Source organism: Dama dama, chromosome 5 (assembly GCF_033118175.1).
Source record: "Dama dama isolate Ldn47 chromosome 5, ASM3311817v1, whole genome shotgun sequence".
Classification (NCBI taxonomy): domain Eukaryota; kingdom Metazoa; phylum Chordata; class Mammalia; order Artiodactyla; family Cervidae; genus Dama; species Dama dama.
This window is the reverse complement of record NC_083685.1, coordinates 94,405,855-94,425,140: the sequence shown is the minus strand read 5'-3', so window position 1 is coordinate 94,425,140 and position 19,286 is coordinate 94,405,855. Positions and strand designations below refer to the sequence as shown.

Below are 19,286 nucleotides of genomic sequence, written 5' to 3'. Positions count from 1 at the left end.
GGACTGCCATGCCCTTGGTCATGCAGATGGTCCCTCTGGGACCAGCCTGGCCCTGAGCATCCAACAGTGCCACCCAGCAGGGCTCCCCGGTGACACACCAGGTTGGCACACAGCCATTTCGGGATCGGTGAACTTCAAAATGCCACGCGTTTCTATACAGTGGAATGACAGGCTGTCTCCCTGAGCCCTAAGGACTTGGTTCAGAAGCCAACACACCTGCCTCCTGCATCTGGCAAATGCTCAGTGTGCAGAGAGGAAACGAACCAGGTTTAATTGAGGACAGAAGCCCCTCGTTCATCTCACGGATCGACAAGCTCGAGGCATGGACAAGGCACATCCACCTCCCCTCCTGCCACAGGCAGGACGACTGCTTGGGGTGGGAAGGGAGGGGCTCTGGGGTCAGGCGGGGCCCACAAGGAGTGTGTGAGGTGGTCTCAAGTCCTTTGAGGCTCTGGAACAGCCACAAGTTGGTGAGTCTCAGGTCAGAGTCTGGGAAAGTGCTGCTCTCACCACTTGGCAGGTCTCACATGCCTCTAAGGCACAGACTGGTGTGTGTCTATGTGTGTATGTGTGTGTCCTGTCTTCCAAACTCGGTAAGGAGCGCGTGTGGGGCCCGAATATGGGAAAGTGGAGGTAGGCAGAGGCAGAAGAAAGTAAGCCAGTCACTTCCAAAGCATCCCTCTGAAAAATTCCAAATGGCTCATTAGTGTGATAAAGATCCGGAGAGAGCTGGATGTGAGCTCGGTTCCGAACCAACCTGTTGGCCACCTCAAGGTTTGGAAATACTGGTTCTTTACAAGAGCCTGGCTGGGGCCACCTGGATGTAGGATGAGTGTCCGCACAGGGAGTGCTCAGAGAACGCAGCCTTCAGAGGAGGCGCCCCAAGGCCTAACCCCAAAGTCCTAGCCCCTCTGCCACCAACACCAGCATCTCCGGGTCTATCGGGCACAACACTGGCTGCTCTGTCTCTGAACACAGCAGTGGCAGCAAGGCTCCCTTGACTCTCCCAGCTGCCAGGTCAGTCCTTCAAGCCGCTCCCAGAAACACTGGTTGCTTGGGTGGTGGGGCAAGGCCTTCAGCTCCAAGCTCAGTGCTCAGTCCTGCCTGGGACGGCTGCCAGAAGCCCTGTGTGCTGCCTGAAGCCTTAAAGAAAACAGAGATGCAGCATCAAGATGCAGGAGGGCCAGGCACCTGACCGGAAAGGCCCGGGGCAACAGACCTCTGGGGAGACCAGGAGGGGCCGCCAGTTGTCAATCTCTGCACACAGTCTAGGTGCCTATCCCAGAGGGAGGGTCCTCCCTGGCCTGGGAGAGTCCAGGATGAAGGCAGGCTGGTTCAAGTTTAAGGCATCTGGCCTTGAGGAAGAGAGTGCTTCTCCGCATGGAGCCAGCCCAGCTCTCCAGACCGCTTCTCCAGCCTTCCTGATGGAAACTTCCCCACCAGGGCCTGGGCCTGGGCTCTTTCCACTGGTTCCCGGGGAGCTAGTTCAGCTGGTCATACCCTGGTTTCTTTCTGTACAAGCAGAAGTGCTGGATGAAGAAGACAACATCGAAGATGATGGAGAAGATGCCGAGGCCAAATTTGGTTGGGTCTCTGAAGATCAGTGTCCACTGGTCTGTAAACAGCCAGAGGGGATGGGATGGGTTGTGGTTTTAGGTTGGCTGCTGCTCAAACAGCACGCGGGGCTCCATGGTGGAGTGGGGGTTCCCTCCTCTGCCCAGGAAACCACAAATCCTCTAGCTGCCAAGTCCCCTAGGCAAGGGACTTCCCCAGTCAGTCCAGTGATTAAGAATCCACCTTCCAATGCAGGGAATGTGGGTTCAACCCCTGGTTAGGGAACTAAGATCACACATCATGCTATGTGCCCAGTTGTGTCTGACTCTCTTGCAACACCATGGACTGCAGTCTGCCAGGCTCCTCTCTCTGTCCATGGGATTTCCCAGGCAAGAATACTGGAGTGGGTGACCATTTCCTCCTCCAGGGGGTAGTCCCCACCCAGGGATCAAACCCAGGGCTCCTACAATGCGGGCTGATATTTTATCATTGCCCCACCTGGGAAGGCCACAAACGGACAGCCAAGTAAATTTAGAAATGCCCCCTCGCTGAACCTCACCCAGGAGCCTGGGACTGGCCAGGATTCCAGAGTGGGGGAGGGGTGGTTCCCAGGAAGCCCCGCCCCCACCGCCCGGCGCCTCCAGCCATCCAGGTGGGCAGCAGCCTGCTGGCTGACTCACCGTTGTTGTAGGACTGCAGGAACATCTGGAGGAGGCTGAAGCTGCCCCCAGTGAAGTCCAGAAGCACGTTGCCAATGCTCCAGCCCTCAGTGCTTTTGTAGTGAAAGTTCATGTAGGCCTGGGCCAGACAGACAGAGGGCAGTGAGGGGGCTGAGCGGCGGCCTCCTGCACGGTGTGACTATGTCCAAACAAGAGCAGCTCTCATGCCTCCCACTCCTGTTTGGACCTCAGCCCCCAAAACACAATGACCTTTGGACTCGGAGCTGCAGGCACAGTCTGGGCGGGTCCTGGAGTCTCCTCTGTGAGCCAAGCGAACAGAGCTCTCCTCCTCTCCCCCTCCCAAACTCCCCACTCCAGCCAGGGGGATGGGGGGAGGAAGAGGGGTGTGTGTGGATGCTCTCTCTCCATCTTCATCCTTCTGTATATCCTGGCTTTCAGGCAACTCTGATTTGTTTCTTCTCACCTTCAAATGGAGATTCTCCCCAAACTCAGCCAGGACTTCATGTTGGGCTTATGAACACAGCCTGGGAGGTCTGATGACCTAGTTTGGAATCCCAGCTCCACCATGGGAGCTGTGTTACCTTGGGAGAGTGACTTGAATTCTCCTAGCCTTAGTTTTCCCACCTATAGCATGGACTTCACTCCTTCCCCAGCCCTGCTGAGGCTCTAGGGCTTCCACCTTGGGCTTCTCAGGTCCAGTCCACTTGGACATCACTCCTCTTCCAGGTCTTCTCCCAGCAGCCACCTGTCAGGCCCCCTTTTTGGCCTCTCCCACTAACCTTCATGCTTGCTGCCACCCCTCCAGTCCCGGACGGTCCCAGACATCTCCAACTCAGGCTCCTGCCTCCCAGGTTTCCCAGGCCCAAGCCTTCCCACACTCAGGACTGAGGCCCTACTTCCCCCAGGCCCTTCCCCTACTCTGAAGCCTCCTTCCCAAGCCCCCTGGGCCCCGATCCCACCTTCCTAGCTTCACACTGCTCCACCAGCAAGGCCTCCTCCGACAGTGCCTTTGTGCAGAATGCACTGGCCCGGAGTGGCCCCTCCTCCCCGGTCCATGGAACTGAGTCCTGCTGATCCTTAAGGGTATGGCTCTGTTTCCATGCCCTCCAGGGGACTGGCTCTGACTCTGGCCAAAACGTTTTCCTTCTTGAGTCCCTGGAACAAAAGGTTCCCTGTGCTGGGGAAGCGAGTTAAATGAGGCCCCAGATTCATGAGTAGAGCCTGTGGTTGTCAGTTCTTTCACACCTGAACTGGTCCTAGGCCATTCTGGCTGTGGCGGAAGCTGTGTGTGACTCTCAGTCCCTGACTCTGAGTAGGACTGTCTTGACCACTCGAGGGAGGGTGTGAGGGCCCACAGGGAGGACCCTGGGTGCTGGTGGGCTGCCTCCTCCCAGGTCACCTCCCCAGTATCCTGCTGTGGCTTGTCAGGGACATCAGTTGATGGTCATGGGCAGCGGTGGTAGGGTGGCAGGCAAGACTGAAGTCATCAGAAAGGTGGCAGAGGAGACAGACGAGAGTGATCTACATGACCCTGACTCTCAGAGCTGAGCGTGAGTCAGAGAAGTGCCACCAACTTCCCCATGGGATTCCTGGGCCCGGGAAAGAGCAGGCAGAGGTCACAGCTGGCTTGGTGTGATGTCCCACTCCTGCTGGGCTCACTGGCCTCCTCCTAGTAGCTTTCCAACCCATATCTCCTCGCCCCAGTCAGAAGCTGCCCCCAAGAAATCCGTGTCCCTCTCATGCTAACAGCGGGCAGACCTCGGAGGTACCTGTGGAAAATACTTGACCAGCGTCACTGCCAGCTTGATGTAGGAGAAGCAGAAGAGAAACTGCAGCCAGGTGGTTGCCCCGACTGCAGCCATGATGAGGGCGATGAGCGTGAAGAGCCAAGAGAGGACCAGGAAGCTGATGGCTGGCCAGGACACACGCTGGGTGCCTCGCTGGGGATCAGAAGCAGGGCGGGGGGGAAGGGAGGGACATGGGTGGGGTGGGGGTGGGGTGCGGAGAGCCCAGTACCACCCACACCTTGTCACTATCAGAGCCTCTGGTTCCATCCTTCTTGGACTTAGCAGAGCCCTTTTGCTTCTTGCTTGCATGCTGCAGAACTGGGTCCCTCTCAGAACCCACCAGCAGTGAGGGATGCAAGGACCTGGCCCCCAACACGTTGGAGGCCTGGCACTTCACCCCAGCCCAGGCTCCTTCAGCCACCCGAGGGAGCCTGCTCAACTCTGGAATCTCTCCCCCACCTATGTACCATTCCCCAAAGCAGGCCTCCCTCATATAACTTTCTCAGCAAAGGGTAAAAAAATCCAGAAGGTTCGTGAAGGTCGGGGCCGAGCAACCCTGGCTGACCTTGCAGGTGGGAAGAGAACTCCTCAGGGGAAGTGGTGTACCCACAGGGCAGTGAAAGAGAACAGTGACATCAACGATGCCCTGAAACACACACTAACACCGTTCTTCCCTGCTGAGACAGTGGATGGTGGTCCTCCAGCGACATAGCTGTGCCCAGGCTCCCAGCTCGGCCCTCCAGGGCCCCCTCCTGTTCCCTCCACGGCCATCCTGGCCACACCCACCTGCTCATGGTTCCTCTAGCTGCACCCTGGGCTTCACAGGTCTGTCCCCCTGCAGGGGTGGTCCACCCTGGCTCTCTTCCCCGTCACCACAGAACATTATTCATCCCATGGACCACAATTCAGCGCCCTCCATCCCCCTCCTCCCTGCTGAGTCGTGGGGCCCACAAACTGCCCGTGTTCTCCCTGCCTGCTCAGCTCTCAGCCTGCTGGGTCGTCACTGCCTCCCTCTGTGTCCCTCACCGCAGACCTGGGGGCGCCTGAGGGTTTGGGCTCACAGGGCCCAGCATGGGGTCTGGTCTATGACCCAGGAAGCAGATGTGAGTGGACGGACACATTTCCCTTCTGGGGTCTCCCGTGTCTTGTGGAAAAGGGCAGGTGGGGGCTCGGGCGGCACAGGCTGCAGCAGGGGCCGGGGTCGCCGCTCACCTCATACAGGAGGCATTGCGCTATGACGACCAGGGTGAGGGCGACCGCGTGCAGGCTGAAGAAGACGTCATTACTGTCCACGGGGTTCACGCCGTTGGGGTATTTGAGAAGAAACTGCTCCTGGGTGGGGGTGGGGAGAAGCTGGGGGGTGAGGGGCAGCCTGGCCACCAGCCAGCTTGGTGGGGCTGCGGGGGTGGGCAGGACTGTACCTTGATGGAGGATACCCAGAAGAGGCTGATGTTGAACACGCTGTAGGCCACGAACCCCATCAGGTTGAGGGCCACAAAGTCAAAGCTCAGACCCACGACACTGGGGGAGAGGGGTGGGGAGACAAAGCAGGGTCGGGGGTGAGACTGGGGGCCACTGGGGCCTGGAGGGCACAGAGCTCCCAGCACCTCGGGAGGAGGGACTGGCTCCCCAAGGAGAGCACAGTCCTCAGTCCCTCTCCACACCCACCCCATGCCATCTGACCCCCTCCTCCTCCTGGGACTGTCTGGAGGCCTCCGGCAGAGATGAAGTGCCTCCCACCAGCTCAGCAGCCCCTCAGAGGCCCATGTGCCTTGTTGGCCTCATGCCTGAAGCCTGGGTCTTTAAAATCAAGGTGGGCCAACTTTCTTCTCCAACTTGACACGAACTCCCCCAGGGCTGCAGGGACCAGGAGCACAGCAGCTGTGGGAGAACCCCCCTACCTAGCCCCTTCTCCATCTCAACTGAGAAGCCCCATTTGGTTGCTTTCAGAGAGTGGGGCTGAACTGGGCAAGAGACCAAATGCCCAGCACTGCAGCTCTTACGTGGGCTCTTAGAACTTTCACGTCAGACCCCTTTTAAGAAAGGGCAGGGATGCTCGCTTCGGCAGCACATACACTAATGAGAAAACAGCATCGAAACATGTATATTATCAAGTGTGAAACAGATCGCCAGTCCAGGTTGGATGCATGAGACAAGTGCTCGAGGCTGGAGCACTGAGATGACCCAGAGGGATGGGATGAGGAGGGAGATGGGAGGGGGGTTCAGGATGGGGAACACATGTAAATCCATGGCTGATTCATGTCAATGTATAGCAAAAACCACTACAATACTGTAAAGTAATTAGCCTCCAATTAATAAAAATAAATGGAAAAAAAAAAAAGAAAGGGCAGGGGCTTCCCTGGTAGTACAGTGAATGAGGATCTGCCGGCCAATACAGGGGACATGGATTCGATCCCTGGTCCAGGAAGATTCCACATGCCAAGGAGTGACTAAGCTCATGTGCCACAACTGCTGAAGACAGTTCTAGAGCCTGTGCTCAGCAACAGGAGAAGCCTGAGCACTAAAACAGAGTAGCTCCCACTTGCTGCAAACACAGAGAAGCTCATGTGCAGCAACAAAGACCCAGTGCAACCAAAATAAATAAAATAAAAAAGGCAGGGGTGGGTAGGAAGACAGAAGAGCAGAGGGATAGGTCGGAACCCAGGCTGCCTACAGCTTCATTGGAATGCTCCTCCTACTGGCCCCAGGTGAACCTGCTTGTAAAGCTCCATGGGTTACCTTTTCCGCCTCCAGTTGGTGATCACCTGAGGGTAGAAGGAGACTGACCAGGCCACAAAGTAGATCCAGCCGATCACCTGGTTGATGATGCTGACGACATTGCTGTGGATCACCAAGAAGCGTATCCTTGGGCTAGAGAGGACATGGGGACCGGGATGAGCTGGGGCTGGGTGTCTGGAGGAAACCCCTCGCACCGGCACCGGCTTCCCTCTCATCCTTTAGGGCCCACGCCAGCGGAGACCAACCTACCTGGTCTGGTTGGAGTGATTTCCATGCAGATAAGCGGTAACTTGTCCAACACTTTGAGATGTCACTCGAAAAGAGGTATTTGTTGTTCCGGGAGGCACCACTACCTGTTAGAAAACTGAATCAGGTCCAGAGCCCCGTAGTTATTGGGATCTTAGTGAACGTCCAGTTCCAAGCTATTTGCTAGGGAATGGAGGGACAGGTCACACAAGCCCCTGCCTTCTAGGAGCTTCCTAATAGGAGGGAGAAATATTGGGCCAATCAGCTAACTGGAATTCCCCCTACTCCAGTGTTAGACTTTATGAGCAGAAGGGCCCTCCTCTGGCTTATTTCTGAGGGAAGGTGGGAGAGCTCTCTTCCTCTCACTAGGTATTTTATTTTGGACAAGTTATTTGAGCTCTGATCTCAGTTGACCTCAGTTTGCTCATCTGTAAAAGGGAATAACACAAGAGTCTACCTTACAGGGTTGCTCTGAACGACGTGATGTCCATAAAGCTTATGGCACTGACACAGCAAGTGGTGAACTGTTTACCATCACTACTACCCTATGATGACTGCTATTAACTCGACTTCCTTTACTGTGGATGGCTTTTCCAGATCCACAGAGGGATGTTTGCCCCACGCCCAGCCTGGCTGCCAAGAGACAAACCAGAAGAGGTGCAACACATCAGACACTGCAGGGAGAACACCTTTACTCTCATTTCTGTCCAATCTTCATCGAAAGCTCTGCTCGGCCTGCCTGTAGTATCGGACCTCCCCATCATGCCTCCTGCTGCTCTTGAATTCTGAGTGAGGCAGCGAGCAGGATGAGACCTTCACTGGATCACACTGTCCCCCTACTCCCATCTCTCTGTTCCCTGGATTGTGCCCGGGCCCCACCTTCCACCCATGTCGTGGGCACCATGAAGATGTGGCTCACTGGCTTGCAGTGGCTTCTTCAGGGACGCCTGAACATGTCTTTCGGCTCGGAGCCCCTGAAATCAGGGGGCTTTGGTAGGACAGTTGAAATGGTGCAAGTGGCTGCTGCAAAGCCTGGGATCCAATTTGTGGCCAGTGTGTTGTGAGCTTCATTTTCACGAAGCATACTGCTCTTGGCTCTTTTATTTTCCTATCATCTTCATCAATTCTTACTTTTAGCAGGTTTTGCTGGCAACATTGTTTGTCTGTTTCTAAGTGGCCACCAAGTCCCTTCTGGAACTAGGCATCTGCCCTGTATCTGATTATGTGTCAATACTGTTGGCTTGCTCAGGGGCTCAGAGCATATTTGCAGCCTATTTCTACAACCACTCAGGGCCTCCTGCTGAGCCTCAGGGCTACCGCTTCATTCCTGTGTTTATCTTCTTTCCTGTGTTTATCTTCTTTCCTGTGTTTATCTCTCATCTGTTTTTTTCCCTCCCTACTGATTTTTTTTCTTTAAACTAAGTTGACTGGTAATTGGCTCAAATCCTCCGTAAGGTGGAAGCAGTGTTTATTAAAAGATTAATGTATAAAGGCTATAAATAGTTATTATTATTATGCCAGACAGCCTCTGGCACTGGTTTTTCCAGACACTCAACCAATGGAATCCCAGAAGGGAGATTTGCAAACTTTAATATGGACTCAAATCACCTCGGGACTCTTACTCATATGCAGATTTTTAATCAGTAGGTCTGTGATGGGGCATTTCTAAAAGGTTTTAAGGGGGAAAGGTAGATTAGGAGTCTGGAATTAACATGCACACAGTATTGTATTATATATAAAATATATAACCAACCAGGGCCTACTGTATAACACAGGGAACTATATTCAATATTTTGTAATAACCTATAAGGGAAAAGGATCTGAAAAAGAATATATATAAGAGAATATATCTTTGTGTGTATATATAACAATCACTTTGCTGTACATATACCTGAAACTAGCACAACATTGTAAATCAACTATACTTCCATTAAAAATAAAATTAAAAAAAAGTTTTAGAGCAGAGACAATGCTGCTGATCCATGGATGCTCTTTGAGGAGCAAGGTCTTAAAAAAAACCATCTTAAGAATTTCTTCTACATTCTCAGAATCATTTCTGCCTCATATTTTTTGCCATCATCTTAATAATTCCATCTTGATGCATAAAACATCCATTGTCAAAGAGACTAACAAAGCCCCAAATCAGAGATTTCTAGAATAACAAGTCAGGGGCAGCCCCCGGTATAAAAACAAGGTGGCTTACTTCCACAAGCACTTAGTCAAAATGTGGTTTGTTATCTAGTCATTTTCTACCCATTCTGTTAAGATTCATTACTTACTTCATCAGGGAGCTGAAGGATAGTAACGTTTTTTGAATGAAATGTGATTTCAAAAGTTATCACCAAGGTTGCATTTAAAGGGCACCTGTGGAGGACACGAATCTGGTTACTGCTGAGAAGCTGGACTCCTTGAGGTCTCAACCCGCCCTCTGGATTTTGTGGTGGGCCTGGCATATCTCAGGCAATTAGGGTGACTTAGGGCTATGTGCTTAGCCCTGGGGGCTTGAGAGGTGGGGTCCCTTTGCCCAAGTGAGAACACAGCTAATGGGAAATAGTCTGTGAATGTCACACGAGGTGTTCAGAGGCCGACAGGACCATGGCATTTGCCCTCCTGGGAAAGACTTCCGAGAAGGGCCAGGCAGCGTCCCCAGAAAGTGGTGAGACATGTCTGAGTGGTAACAGCCTGTGGGGCTCAAGTCTGGGCTGAGGCCTGGAGTTAATCTGAAAGGGGGTGGGAAGCTGCTCAAGGATTCTGTGCTAAGGGGGATGATGTGTTCTATTTACAAGGTGTCAGTGTGCAGAAGTGGCAGCATCTGGGGATGGGATGCAGGTCTGTTAGGATGCCTTGGTCCCAAAGCTCTGGTTTAAGATCAGACATCCTAGGAGAGGTGAGGAAAAGGGAGAAGGGTAAAGAGGGGAAAAAACAACAACAACAACTAGGGTTCCAGATCTTCATCTCGGGGCATCCTCATGGTTGGGAGGCACAAGCTGGGGAAAGCAGGGAAGGGTAAGGAGGAGGTGGGTTCTCTGGCACAATCTGGACTAGGTGGGCACCCTTGTGCGGGAACCAGCAGAGGGCAGCTGGAGAGACTCTCAGATGAGGCTGCTAGGAGCACTGCACAGTGGGATACACCCAAGGGAGCTGGCTGTCATCTGAGAAAGTGCTGCCAAGTGACTCAGCTCCTTCTCCCAACCTCCAGTCAGTCAGTTCAGTCACTCAGTCATGTCCAACTCTTTGAGACCCCATGGACTGCAGCATACCAGGCCTCCCTGTCCATCACCAACTCCTGGAGCTTACTCAAACTTATGTCCATTGAGTAGGTGATGCCATCCAACCATCTCATCCTCGGTTGTCCCCTTCTCCTCCTGACTTCAATCTTCCCCAGCATCAGGGTCTTTTCCAATGAGTCCATTCTTCACATTTGGTGGCCAAAGTATTGGAGCTTCAGCTTCAGCATCAGTCCTTCCAATTAATATTCAGGGCTGATTTCCTTTAGGATGGACTGGTTGGATCTCCTTGCAATCCAAGGGACTCTCAAGAGTCTTCTCCAACACCACAGTTCAAAAGCATCAATTCTTCGGTGCTCAGCTTTCTTTATAGTCCAACTCTCACATCCATACATGACTACTGGAAAAACAATAGCTTTGACTAGATGGACCCTTGTTAGCAAAGTAATGTCTCTGCTTTTTAATGTGCTGTCTAGGTTGGTCATAGCTTTTCTTCCAAGGAGCAAGCATCTTTTAATTTCATGGCTGCAGTCACCAACTGCAGTGATTTTGGAGCCCAAGAAAATAAAGTCTGTCACTGTTTTGATTGTTTCCCCATCTATTTGCCATGAAGTGATGGGACTGAATGCCATGATCTTCATTTTCTGAATGTTGAGTTTTAAGCCAACTTTTTCATTCTCCTCTTTCACTTTCATCAAGAGGCCCTTTAATTCTTCTTCACTGTCTGCCATAAAGGTGGTGTCATCTGTGTATATGAGGTTATTGACATTTCTCCTGGCAATCTTGATCCCAGCTTGTGCTTCATCCAACCTGGCATTTCACATGATGTACTTTGCATATAAGTTAAATAAACAGGGTGACAATATACAGCCTTGACATACTCCTTTCCTGATTTGGAGCCAGTCTGTTGCTCCATGTTCAGTTCTAACTGTTGCTTCCTGACCTCCAGATTTCTCAGGAGGCAGTCAGGTGGTCTTGTATTTCCATCTCTTTAAGAATTTTTCAGAGTTTGTTGTGATCCACACAGTCAAAGGTTTTGGCATAGTCAATAAAGCAGAAGTAGATGTTTTTCTGGAACTCTCTTGCTTTTTCAGGGATCCAACAGATGTTGGCAACTTGATCTCTGGATCCTCTGCCTTTTCTAAATCCAGCTTGAACATCTGGAAGTTCACGGTTCACATACTGTTGAAGCCTGTCTTGGAGAATTTTGAGCATCGCTTTGCTAGCGTGAGAGATGAGTGCAATTGTGCAGCAGTTTGAACATTCTTTGGCATTGCCTTTCTTTGGGATTGGAATGAAAATTGACCTTTTCCAGTCCTGTAGCCACTGCTGAGTTTTCCAGATTTGCTGGCATATTGAGTGCAGCACTTTCACAGCATCATCTTTTAGGATTTGAAATAGCTCAACTGGAATTCCATCACCTCCACTAGCAATCTTCAGGACTCTCTTCAAATATTTAGAGCCCTGCAAAGGACTGCTTTGAAGTCCAGCATCAACTGCTGGTCACTCAAGGAGCTAAGAAAAAGGCTCATGTGTCTTCCCCCTCCCACCAGAAAGAAGGTTTCATCAGTTGTTGGGGGGAGAGAGAGACATTGGGACCTCGATCTGCAGCCCAGGGCCGCTGTCTTTCCCTGGCTTGTCTTAATGTGAAGAGGCAAGGGCATCACACTTAAAATATGAATATAGTGAGCAGGGGTCAGCCCTGACCCAGCTGTGGGGCAAAAGGGCTGGGCTGAGGACAGAGCTGGGCCTGGGAAACTTACGGGAGGGAGATGCTGACGCTGGTGGAGCTTCCGTTTTCCAGCTTCACGATGGGAGGTACAGAGAAGTCAACTGTTGACTCTGAAACAACCCAAATCAGTAACATGAGTCATTATGACTGCGAGCTCAGGCCCACGAGACACTGGGAGGAGGGGCCCTGACACTTGAACTTATGCTTCATAACCACCTCTACCCCCTAGGTGAAGATTCCTGAGGTTCTAAGAAGCTAAGTATGTGACTGACTGGGAAATGCCCTCTTTATGCACTTTCTCCTTCTGCTGCCAGAGACAGAGGGAGACACAGACCTGACCAGGAGATGCTGAAGCTTATTCCTCCCCCACAGATGAGCTCTAATGGTCTGCAGGAATCACCCAGAAATAGAAACCACGGAGCCCAAAAATTGGTCACAAAGGAATTCAGCCACAATCTGGGACTAGAACACGTGGGCTTAAACCACCTCTTCAGATGGAAAGCACAAGGGTTTCCTCTGTTCGTGGAGCTAAAACGGCTCTGCAGAACCAGTCCTGCCCCTTCCTGTAGTTTGAGAGAGACACCTGTGGCCCAGTTAACTTGTTTCTAAAGAACTGCCTTTGGTTCCCTGTAAAAGCCCAGCTCCACCCCATTCACTGATCCCCTTCTGGAGGCTGACCCTGCTGGGGACTTGGGGGAGACTGATGAACAACACAAGAGTTTCACTATGGGAGATTTCTTCTTGGCATTAAGATGTTAGCTCAGGAGGAGGTAGACAGACAGGCCTCTGGGGTGAAGGAGGAAGCAGGTCTGGGAGGCCAAACACTCCAGGGCAATTGGGCACAGGAGTTACCACGGTCTTTTGGACTCTTCCTGGGTTCTCCAGGCAGCCCCGCCCCGTCCCTGCCCCCACCGCAGGTGTGTCTACTTCACTTCCCTCACCTGGGGGGCTTCAGGGTGACTCACAGCCTAAGGTGTGATTGTGAATCTAGACTGGGCCGGGAAGGGGGCCCACAGGGCAAAGCAGGTGCTCCATTTGAGGAACATGGTTCCTTCCAGGGGCCGTGGCTGCAGGTGAGGCCCAGGTCTTCCCCTCCCCAGACCCCTCAAAGGCAGAAGATGAAGAAATGAAATTTTAGATGCTCAGGTTGGGAAGGAATTTAAAAGTTCCCTAATTTGACCTCCACTGTCTGAGCTCCTTCTCAATACTCCTTCTTGGCAGTTTCTCTTCCTCTGGCTGGACACCTGGGCCAGTGGCAGAGTCGGGGAGGGAGATGGGGAAGAGGCAGGGAAAAGGAAGAGTAAACTCATCTCCCACAAGGGAACTGGCCAGCTTGAAACTCACACTCTGGGGCCTGGCTCTGGGCCCTCTCAGACTCTATTTGAGTCACCTTCTCCCTGCCAGCCCCACATGTGGATGCAGATACAGGCTCTGTCCTCAAAGGACATCTTTTAGCCCAAGATGGGAGGCAGTTAGGAAGCTGGCATCATATAGTATCCTAGAAAAGCAGGATTTAGAGTCTGCCCCGGGGCAGGAGGCTCTGGATACCACATTGAGAGCACTGAATCCTAACCACTAGACCACCAGGGAAGGTTGGATACCACATTGAAATAATCAAATGAGACTCCCTGAAGGCTCCTCCAAGAGCCTTTGCTTTTTAAAAACGAATCCTCATTGGCATCTCTCCCACTCCACACCAGCCACTGCCGCTCTCTAATTACTACACCAGTGAGAGGTGGGCAACGTGACGCCTACTGCAGACAGAAGAAAGCAGAGAATCCCAAGGGGGGAAGTGTGGTGTCCACACAGCTCAGAAATGGTAGAGGCAGGATGTAAACCTAGGGCAGCTTCCGGTCCAGGGCTCAGGTCCTTGCCAGTAGGTGGCAGCACTTCCAGATTCCGCCCACAGCTGGCAGGGGCGAAAACCACCACTGGTGAGTGAGCTCACCGTAGGTCCTCCCTGCTGTTCAGTCACTCAGACCTGTCTGACTCTTTGCAACCTCATGGACTGCAGCACGCCAGGCTTCCCTGGCCTTCACCATCTCCTGGAGTTTGCTCAAAATCATGTCCACTGAGTCAATGATGACATCCAGCCATCTTATCCTGTCACCCCCTTCTCCTGCCCTCAATCTTCCCCAGCATCAGTCTTTTCCATTGAGTCAGCTTCCTGACCACTCCCCAAAGCAAAGACAGGCAGGGCAGAATGAAGTCAGAAGCCCAATTCTAGCTCCTTGATTTTATGGTGGTTTCTGACTTTTCCTTTATGACATTTAGGAAAAAAGACTCGGTGACACAATGCAGCAGGGGTCCCAGTCTCATTACTTTGTGGCTGTGTGACTTTGGGAGAGACTTCTACCCTCTCTGGGCCTGTTAGCCCTCTGTATAATCTAGTAGCAGCAGCTGAATTTTTTCTTCTTTCTGAGGGCAATGAATTAGCATGACTAATGGAACTTTATTTAAAGCAAGCCAAGGTGCATGCGTGCATACTTTTGGGCCTTAGTCCCAGAGAATATGACCCAGCAGGTCTGGAGTTGGGTCTCTGGCATCCATACTGAAGAACACCGGGCTCCACGGTGTTCTTTCTTTCTTGGAAGAAACCTCTTCTTTCTCGGAAATTGCTTCCCCACAAGCAATTCCCAACAAGTCACACCTTCCCCACAAGGTGTGACTGCAAAGTAACATGACTGATTGTTTAACAAACCTGGAAGAGCTGATCAGATGACCAGTGTTTGCTCAGAGACTCAAGAGCCCAAATGACTAGCAGTGGAACCACTGTGCGTAGCTCTTGGCAAGCTTCGGCAAGGGTTTGCATAGTTTGTGCAAGGTTAATTTGGAAACTTTGGTTGGGGGTTTTAAGATGTATTTGATTTTTTTTTTTTTTTTTTTTGGCCACACTGTGAAGCTCATGGGATCTTAGTTCTCCAACTGGGTACTGAACCCAGGCACCTGGCTGTGAAAGCATGGAGTCCTAACCACCAGGGAACTCCCAAGATGGACTTTTAAAAAAATTATTTTCATTTATTTTTTGGCCTCATTGAGTGGCATGCAGGATCTTAGTTCCCCAACCAGAGATCGAACCCATGCCCCCTGTAATGGAAGTGTGGATTCTTAACCACTGAGCTGCCAGGGAAGTCCCTGTATTTGATTTTTGACAACAGCCAGGTGATCAAAATAATGGGTTTGGTGTCCTTGGAGGATTTACACAGCTTTCACGGAAAGAATTTCAGCAATGTTTGGGCAATAGAAAATTGATGGTATGATACAGGCCTTTAAAGGGCCCCGCCCTGAGGTCACGCCTCACAAGGATACATAAACCCTGATATGTTTTCCAACAACCAGCCCAGATTCTGTAAGGCCCCTAGCCCTGCTGAGCCCAGTTCCTCTGTCTTTCTCTAAGGGAAGGGCTCTGTACTCTTACCAGGGGATGCTGGGCAGGCTCCTCAGGTGTTTTTGCTTGGCAGAACCGGGTAACAAGGTGGCCACCTCAGCTGCTTCTGCAGCATCTCCCAGGACCCATAAGTCCCTCTGTGAGGTCCATGGGGTGGAACACAAGCTCTTCTCTACAGACATTATCCCAGATTTTTGGAGCTCCACAGTTTGACATTGATGGTACAGAAAAGGGAAGAGGGCCCCCAGGGCAGAAGGTCAATTATCTGTGAACCATCTGGCTCCCTGTAAAACTCCTGGACTCCAGACCTTGGTCTGTTTTGCTACCTGGGTGGCCACCTAGCCAAGGGGCAGGTGGACACATGCTGTCTGGATGGTCCCGAACCTTTGGCTGCAAACAATTAAGGAGGCTACTTCCTCCATTTCCCTCACAGCTGATAACCCATTTCTAGACTTACCACATTTCTCTATGAGCTGCAGGGGGAAAAGGATAAAAATAACCAGCCACCTCCTTATCATGTTCCTTGATTTCAATGAACTAGGAAGAAACACAAAGAGCAAGAGAAGTTCAGGTTAAAGTTGGATCTGCCTAGCAACAAGTGGACAATAAGTCACCTGGTACCATGCATGGATAGTTCATAAAGGACTTTCACTTCACACCTGTGACCTCACGGGCTTTGCATCACCAGCTTGGAGAAGAGGACCCCAGAGAGGATCTGTCTTTCTTTGATATGTGAGGAAATGGGCTCTGAGAGGCTCAGTGGGTTGTGTAAGGCCCTACCCTGAGGAAGTGGACAAATGCTGAATTTTTCCCTCTTCAACTGTTTTGTGCAACCTAGACAACAGAAAGAAAGATGCAGCTGTATTGGCTGGGGGTTCTTTTATTTTTCAGAAGATATTAAAACTGTAGTCAGATATTTGACTCCATGAACCTTTAAACTTTAAGGAAATTTTTTTCTTTAAATAGCTTTATTTATTTATTTTTGGCTGTGCTGGGACTTCGCTGCTAGTTGCAGTGAGTGGGAGCTACTCTCTTGTTGCGGGGTGCGGGCTTCTCATTGTGGTGGCTTTTCTTGTTGTGGAGAACAGATTCTAGGGTGAGAGGGCTTTGGTAGTTGCACCATGTGGGCTCAACAGTTTCAATTCTTGGGCTCTAGGGCACAGGCTCAATAGCTGTGGTGCATGGGATTAGTTGCTCTGCAGCATGTGGGGTCTTCCCGGATCAGGGATCGAACCCCTGTCTCCTGCATTGGCAGGTGAATTCTTTACCACTGAGCCCCCAGGGAAGCCCCAAATCTTAAGGAAATCAACTTTATTTCCTGTCCTGGGAGAAGCGTCTATAGGTTAATGCCACCAACAGACCCTTGATTAGGACTGCTTCATTTGACAGGTGTCACTTTTCTGGGACCGGTAGGGATCACTGACAAAGGGGACCTGGTGTGGAACAAACCCCAGATCAGTCCTGGAGCAGTTTATTGGTTAAGTGAAGATGGGTTGCTGTGTACCCATAACCCCCACGCATGAGAGGTGAACCAAAGGTCAAGATGGGGCAGATCAGTGTAAATATCCATAACTTGGTTTCTACATGCTGCTTCAGTGTACAGAACCTTCCACACCCATCTCCCCACTCTCCGGCCTCCTCTGGGCGCCTTGTCCTTGGCCCTGTATCCCCATGCTCCCTTCTCCTCTGCTTTCTGTACCCTGACCTGCAGGAAATTGCTCTCTGGTCTATGTGGAATGACACCCCCCACCCCCGCCCAACCTCTTCTTGCCACTTTCTGCTCTCCACACCTGCTGATGTCCTCAAGCTCAGGGTTTAGTCTGTTTCCCAGGGCAGATTCTGCGTTTTCTTTGAGGACTCAGACGTGCAGAATCAGGCCTAACTGGCTCCTCCTTCATTCCACAGGAGTGGAATGTAGACTGAGGACCTCAAACTCTTGGACAACAAAAGTTCCTTGCTCCCAAAGGCTGACACATGTGGGAGGAAAGACATCAGGAGAGAGAGAGAGACCTTGAGAGATATGTGGCTGATTAAAATGTTTGAAAAAGATCAAGTTAATAATTACACAAAAACTCGTGTCTTCCAAATGCTACAAAGTATAAACGGAGAATCTCATCATGATAGGCTCTGTGTGACATGCCGCTCTTCCTATGTGAGTTCTATATTCCAGGCCTCCCCCAGATGCCACCTGCTTCAAGAAGTCTCCCACTCCCAGTCCCCTCCCCGGGGCTCTGTGGGGTCAAGGGTCTCCTGAGGCAGCTCCACTTGGGCAGGTATCTGGTTAATCCTGTCGCCTGTTCCACCATCGGAACTCCCTAGATCGTCTTCTCTTGGAGAAGTAATACAGAGAGTGGCAAGGAATGTGTGCCCTGGAGAGTGACTGCACAGGTTTGAAGCCGAGCTCCCCATTTATTAGTTGGGCTACTTTGGGGCATCACTTGACCTCCTCAAGCTCCAATTTCCTAAAGTGAAAACGGACAGTGGAAACTAAATCGCAGGATGTAGATGAAAAATGAGGCACGATTTGTGGCCCCTTCATGCATGCATGCATGCGCGTTCTCAGCTGTGTCTGACTCTTTGCCACCCCCATGGACTGTCTGTAGCCCGCCTGGCTCCTCTGTCCATGGGATTTCCCAGGCAAGAATACTGGAGTGGGTTGCCATTTCCTCCTCCAGGGGATCTTCCCCACCCAGGGACTGAAACCATATTTCCTGCATCTCCTGCATTGGCAGGTGGATTCTTTACCACCAGCCACCTGGGAAGTCCATAGCCCTTTTATAAGCAGTATTAGCAATTTCAAGAGGGAGAGGCTGGTAAGAAAAAACGGTTGAGAAACAATGCTCTAAAGTATTGATAAATACAACCCTTGTTGAGGGCACTTAGCCAGCTCTCACAAGGCATACGTTGTTATTTTCCTCAATATTGTTGAAAGAGGCAGGGTCCAGTAGTCCTCGCTTCCTCCAGACTGAAAGCCTCGGAGAGCGGAGTCGGGTTTCGTTAGCCCCACTCGCCTTGGAACCCAGGCCGGTGCTCAGCACCTCAAAAAGAGTTCCTGAAGTGGTCTGTCCTCTCAGTGTCTCCCCTCTGGAAAGCCATCTGCAAACTCTGCCACCGGATTCAAGCGACAACTAAGCATAAGGCGGGGAAGGAGCGCTAACCTGCACTGGAACGGAGCCTCCCAAATCACCTTGGCAGCCCGGTGTCCCCTGCCTCCGCTCGCTACTACCAGAGCCCTTCAACCCGGGGGCTGTCCGGTGCCGAGAGGCCGGGACTGGTAGGCGGTGAAGGAACCCTGGCGCGGCTGAGGGAGGCTGGATGCGCGGCAGGCTGCCCAATTGACTTGCTGTGTCTCTGGACCTCAGCGGGTCCGCCTGGGAAATGAGGCGGGGAAGACGGGGGAGGCTGTCGGGGCCGCGTCGGCTCTCACCTGAGATCCTCTAGGCTCAGGGCACTCATCAGATAGAACGCGGCAGTCTTCTCGGACTGTACCCGCTTCCCGGGGCCGACTTGACATACTGTGGGGCTGGCCAGAAGTCACCTGACCCGAGCCGCCTGATTCGCGGACTACGGGCCTCGGCGCGATGCAACCTGGGAGCTGTAGTTTCCCCGGTTCGCAGTGAGACACCTGGGGGTTGGTAAGAAGCGGAGGGGCTCAGGCAACTTGGCAGGGTATGTGGAAGGGCTAAGTCACTGTTAGGGCCACAGGGGCTTTCGAATCTTCTAGGGCCTGTCCGGGAACTCCGAGATACTTTGGAGGGCGAAGCTGAAGCCTCGGCCAACATTGCACACCCTGCCTTGCGGGGCGGGGCCTCTAGGTCCTGTCTTCCCCGCGGCTCCGCCTATAACTGGGTTCTGTCGCGCGGAGTGCGCGGAACTCAGCCCTCCTCAACCAATGGGAAGGCGAGAATTCTGTGTGTTGGGCGTGGCTGGAAA

At 52.0% G+C, this 19,286-nt stretch overlaps 1 protein-coding gene across 1 annotated transcript; it reads right to left on the bottom strand.

Moving 5' to 3' along the window:
- Positions 1-246: 246 nt before the first annotated feature.
- On the bottom strand, positions 247-18,988 carry CTNS (cystinosin, lysosomal cystine transporter). The gene is made up of 12 exons (XM_061143127.1): positions 18,781-18,988; positions 15,811-15,890; positions 11,997-12,075; positions 9,286-9,370; positions 7,010-7,113; positions 6,761-6,892; positions 5,443-5,542; positions 5,234-5,353; positions 4,004-4,174; positions 2,235-2,352; positions 1,501-1,615; positions 247-1,143 (listed from the first exon to the last, which is right to left on the bottom strand). The coding sequence occupies exons 1-12, from the start codon at positions 18,807-18,809 to the stop codon at positions 1,095-1,097; spliced, it is 1,182 nt and encodes a 393-aa protein (XP_060999110.1). The 5' UTR covers positions 18,810-18,988; the 3' UTR covers positions 247-1,094.
- Positions 18,989-19,286: the final 298 nt, after the last annotated feature.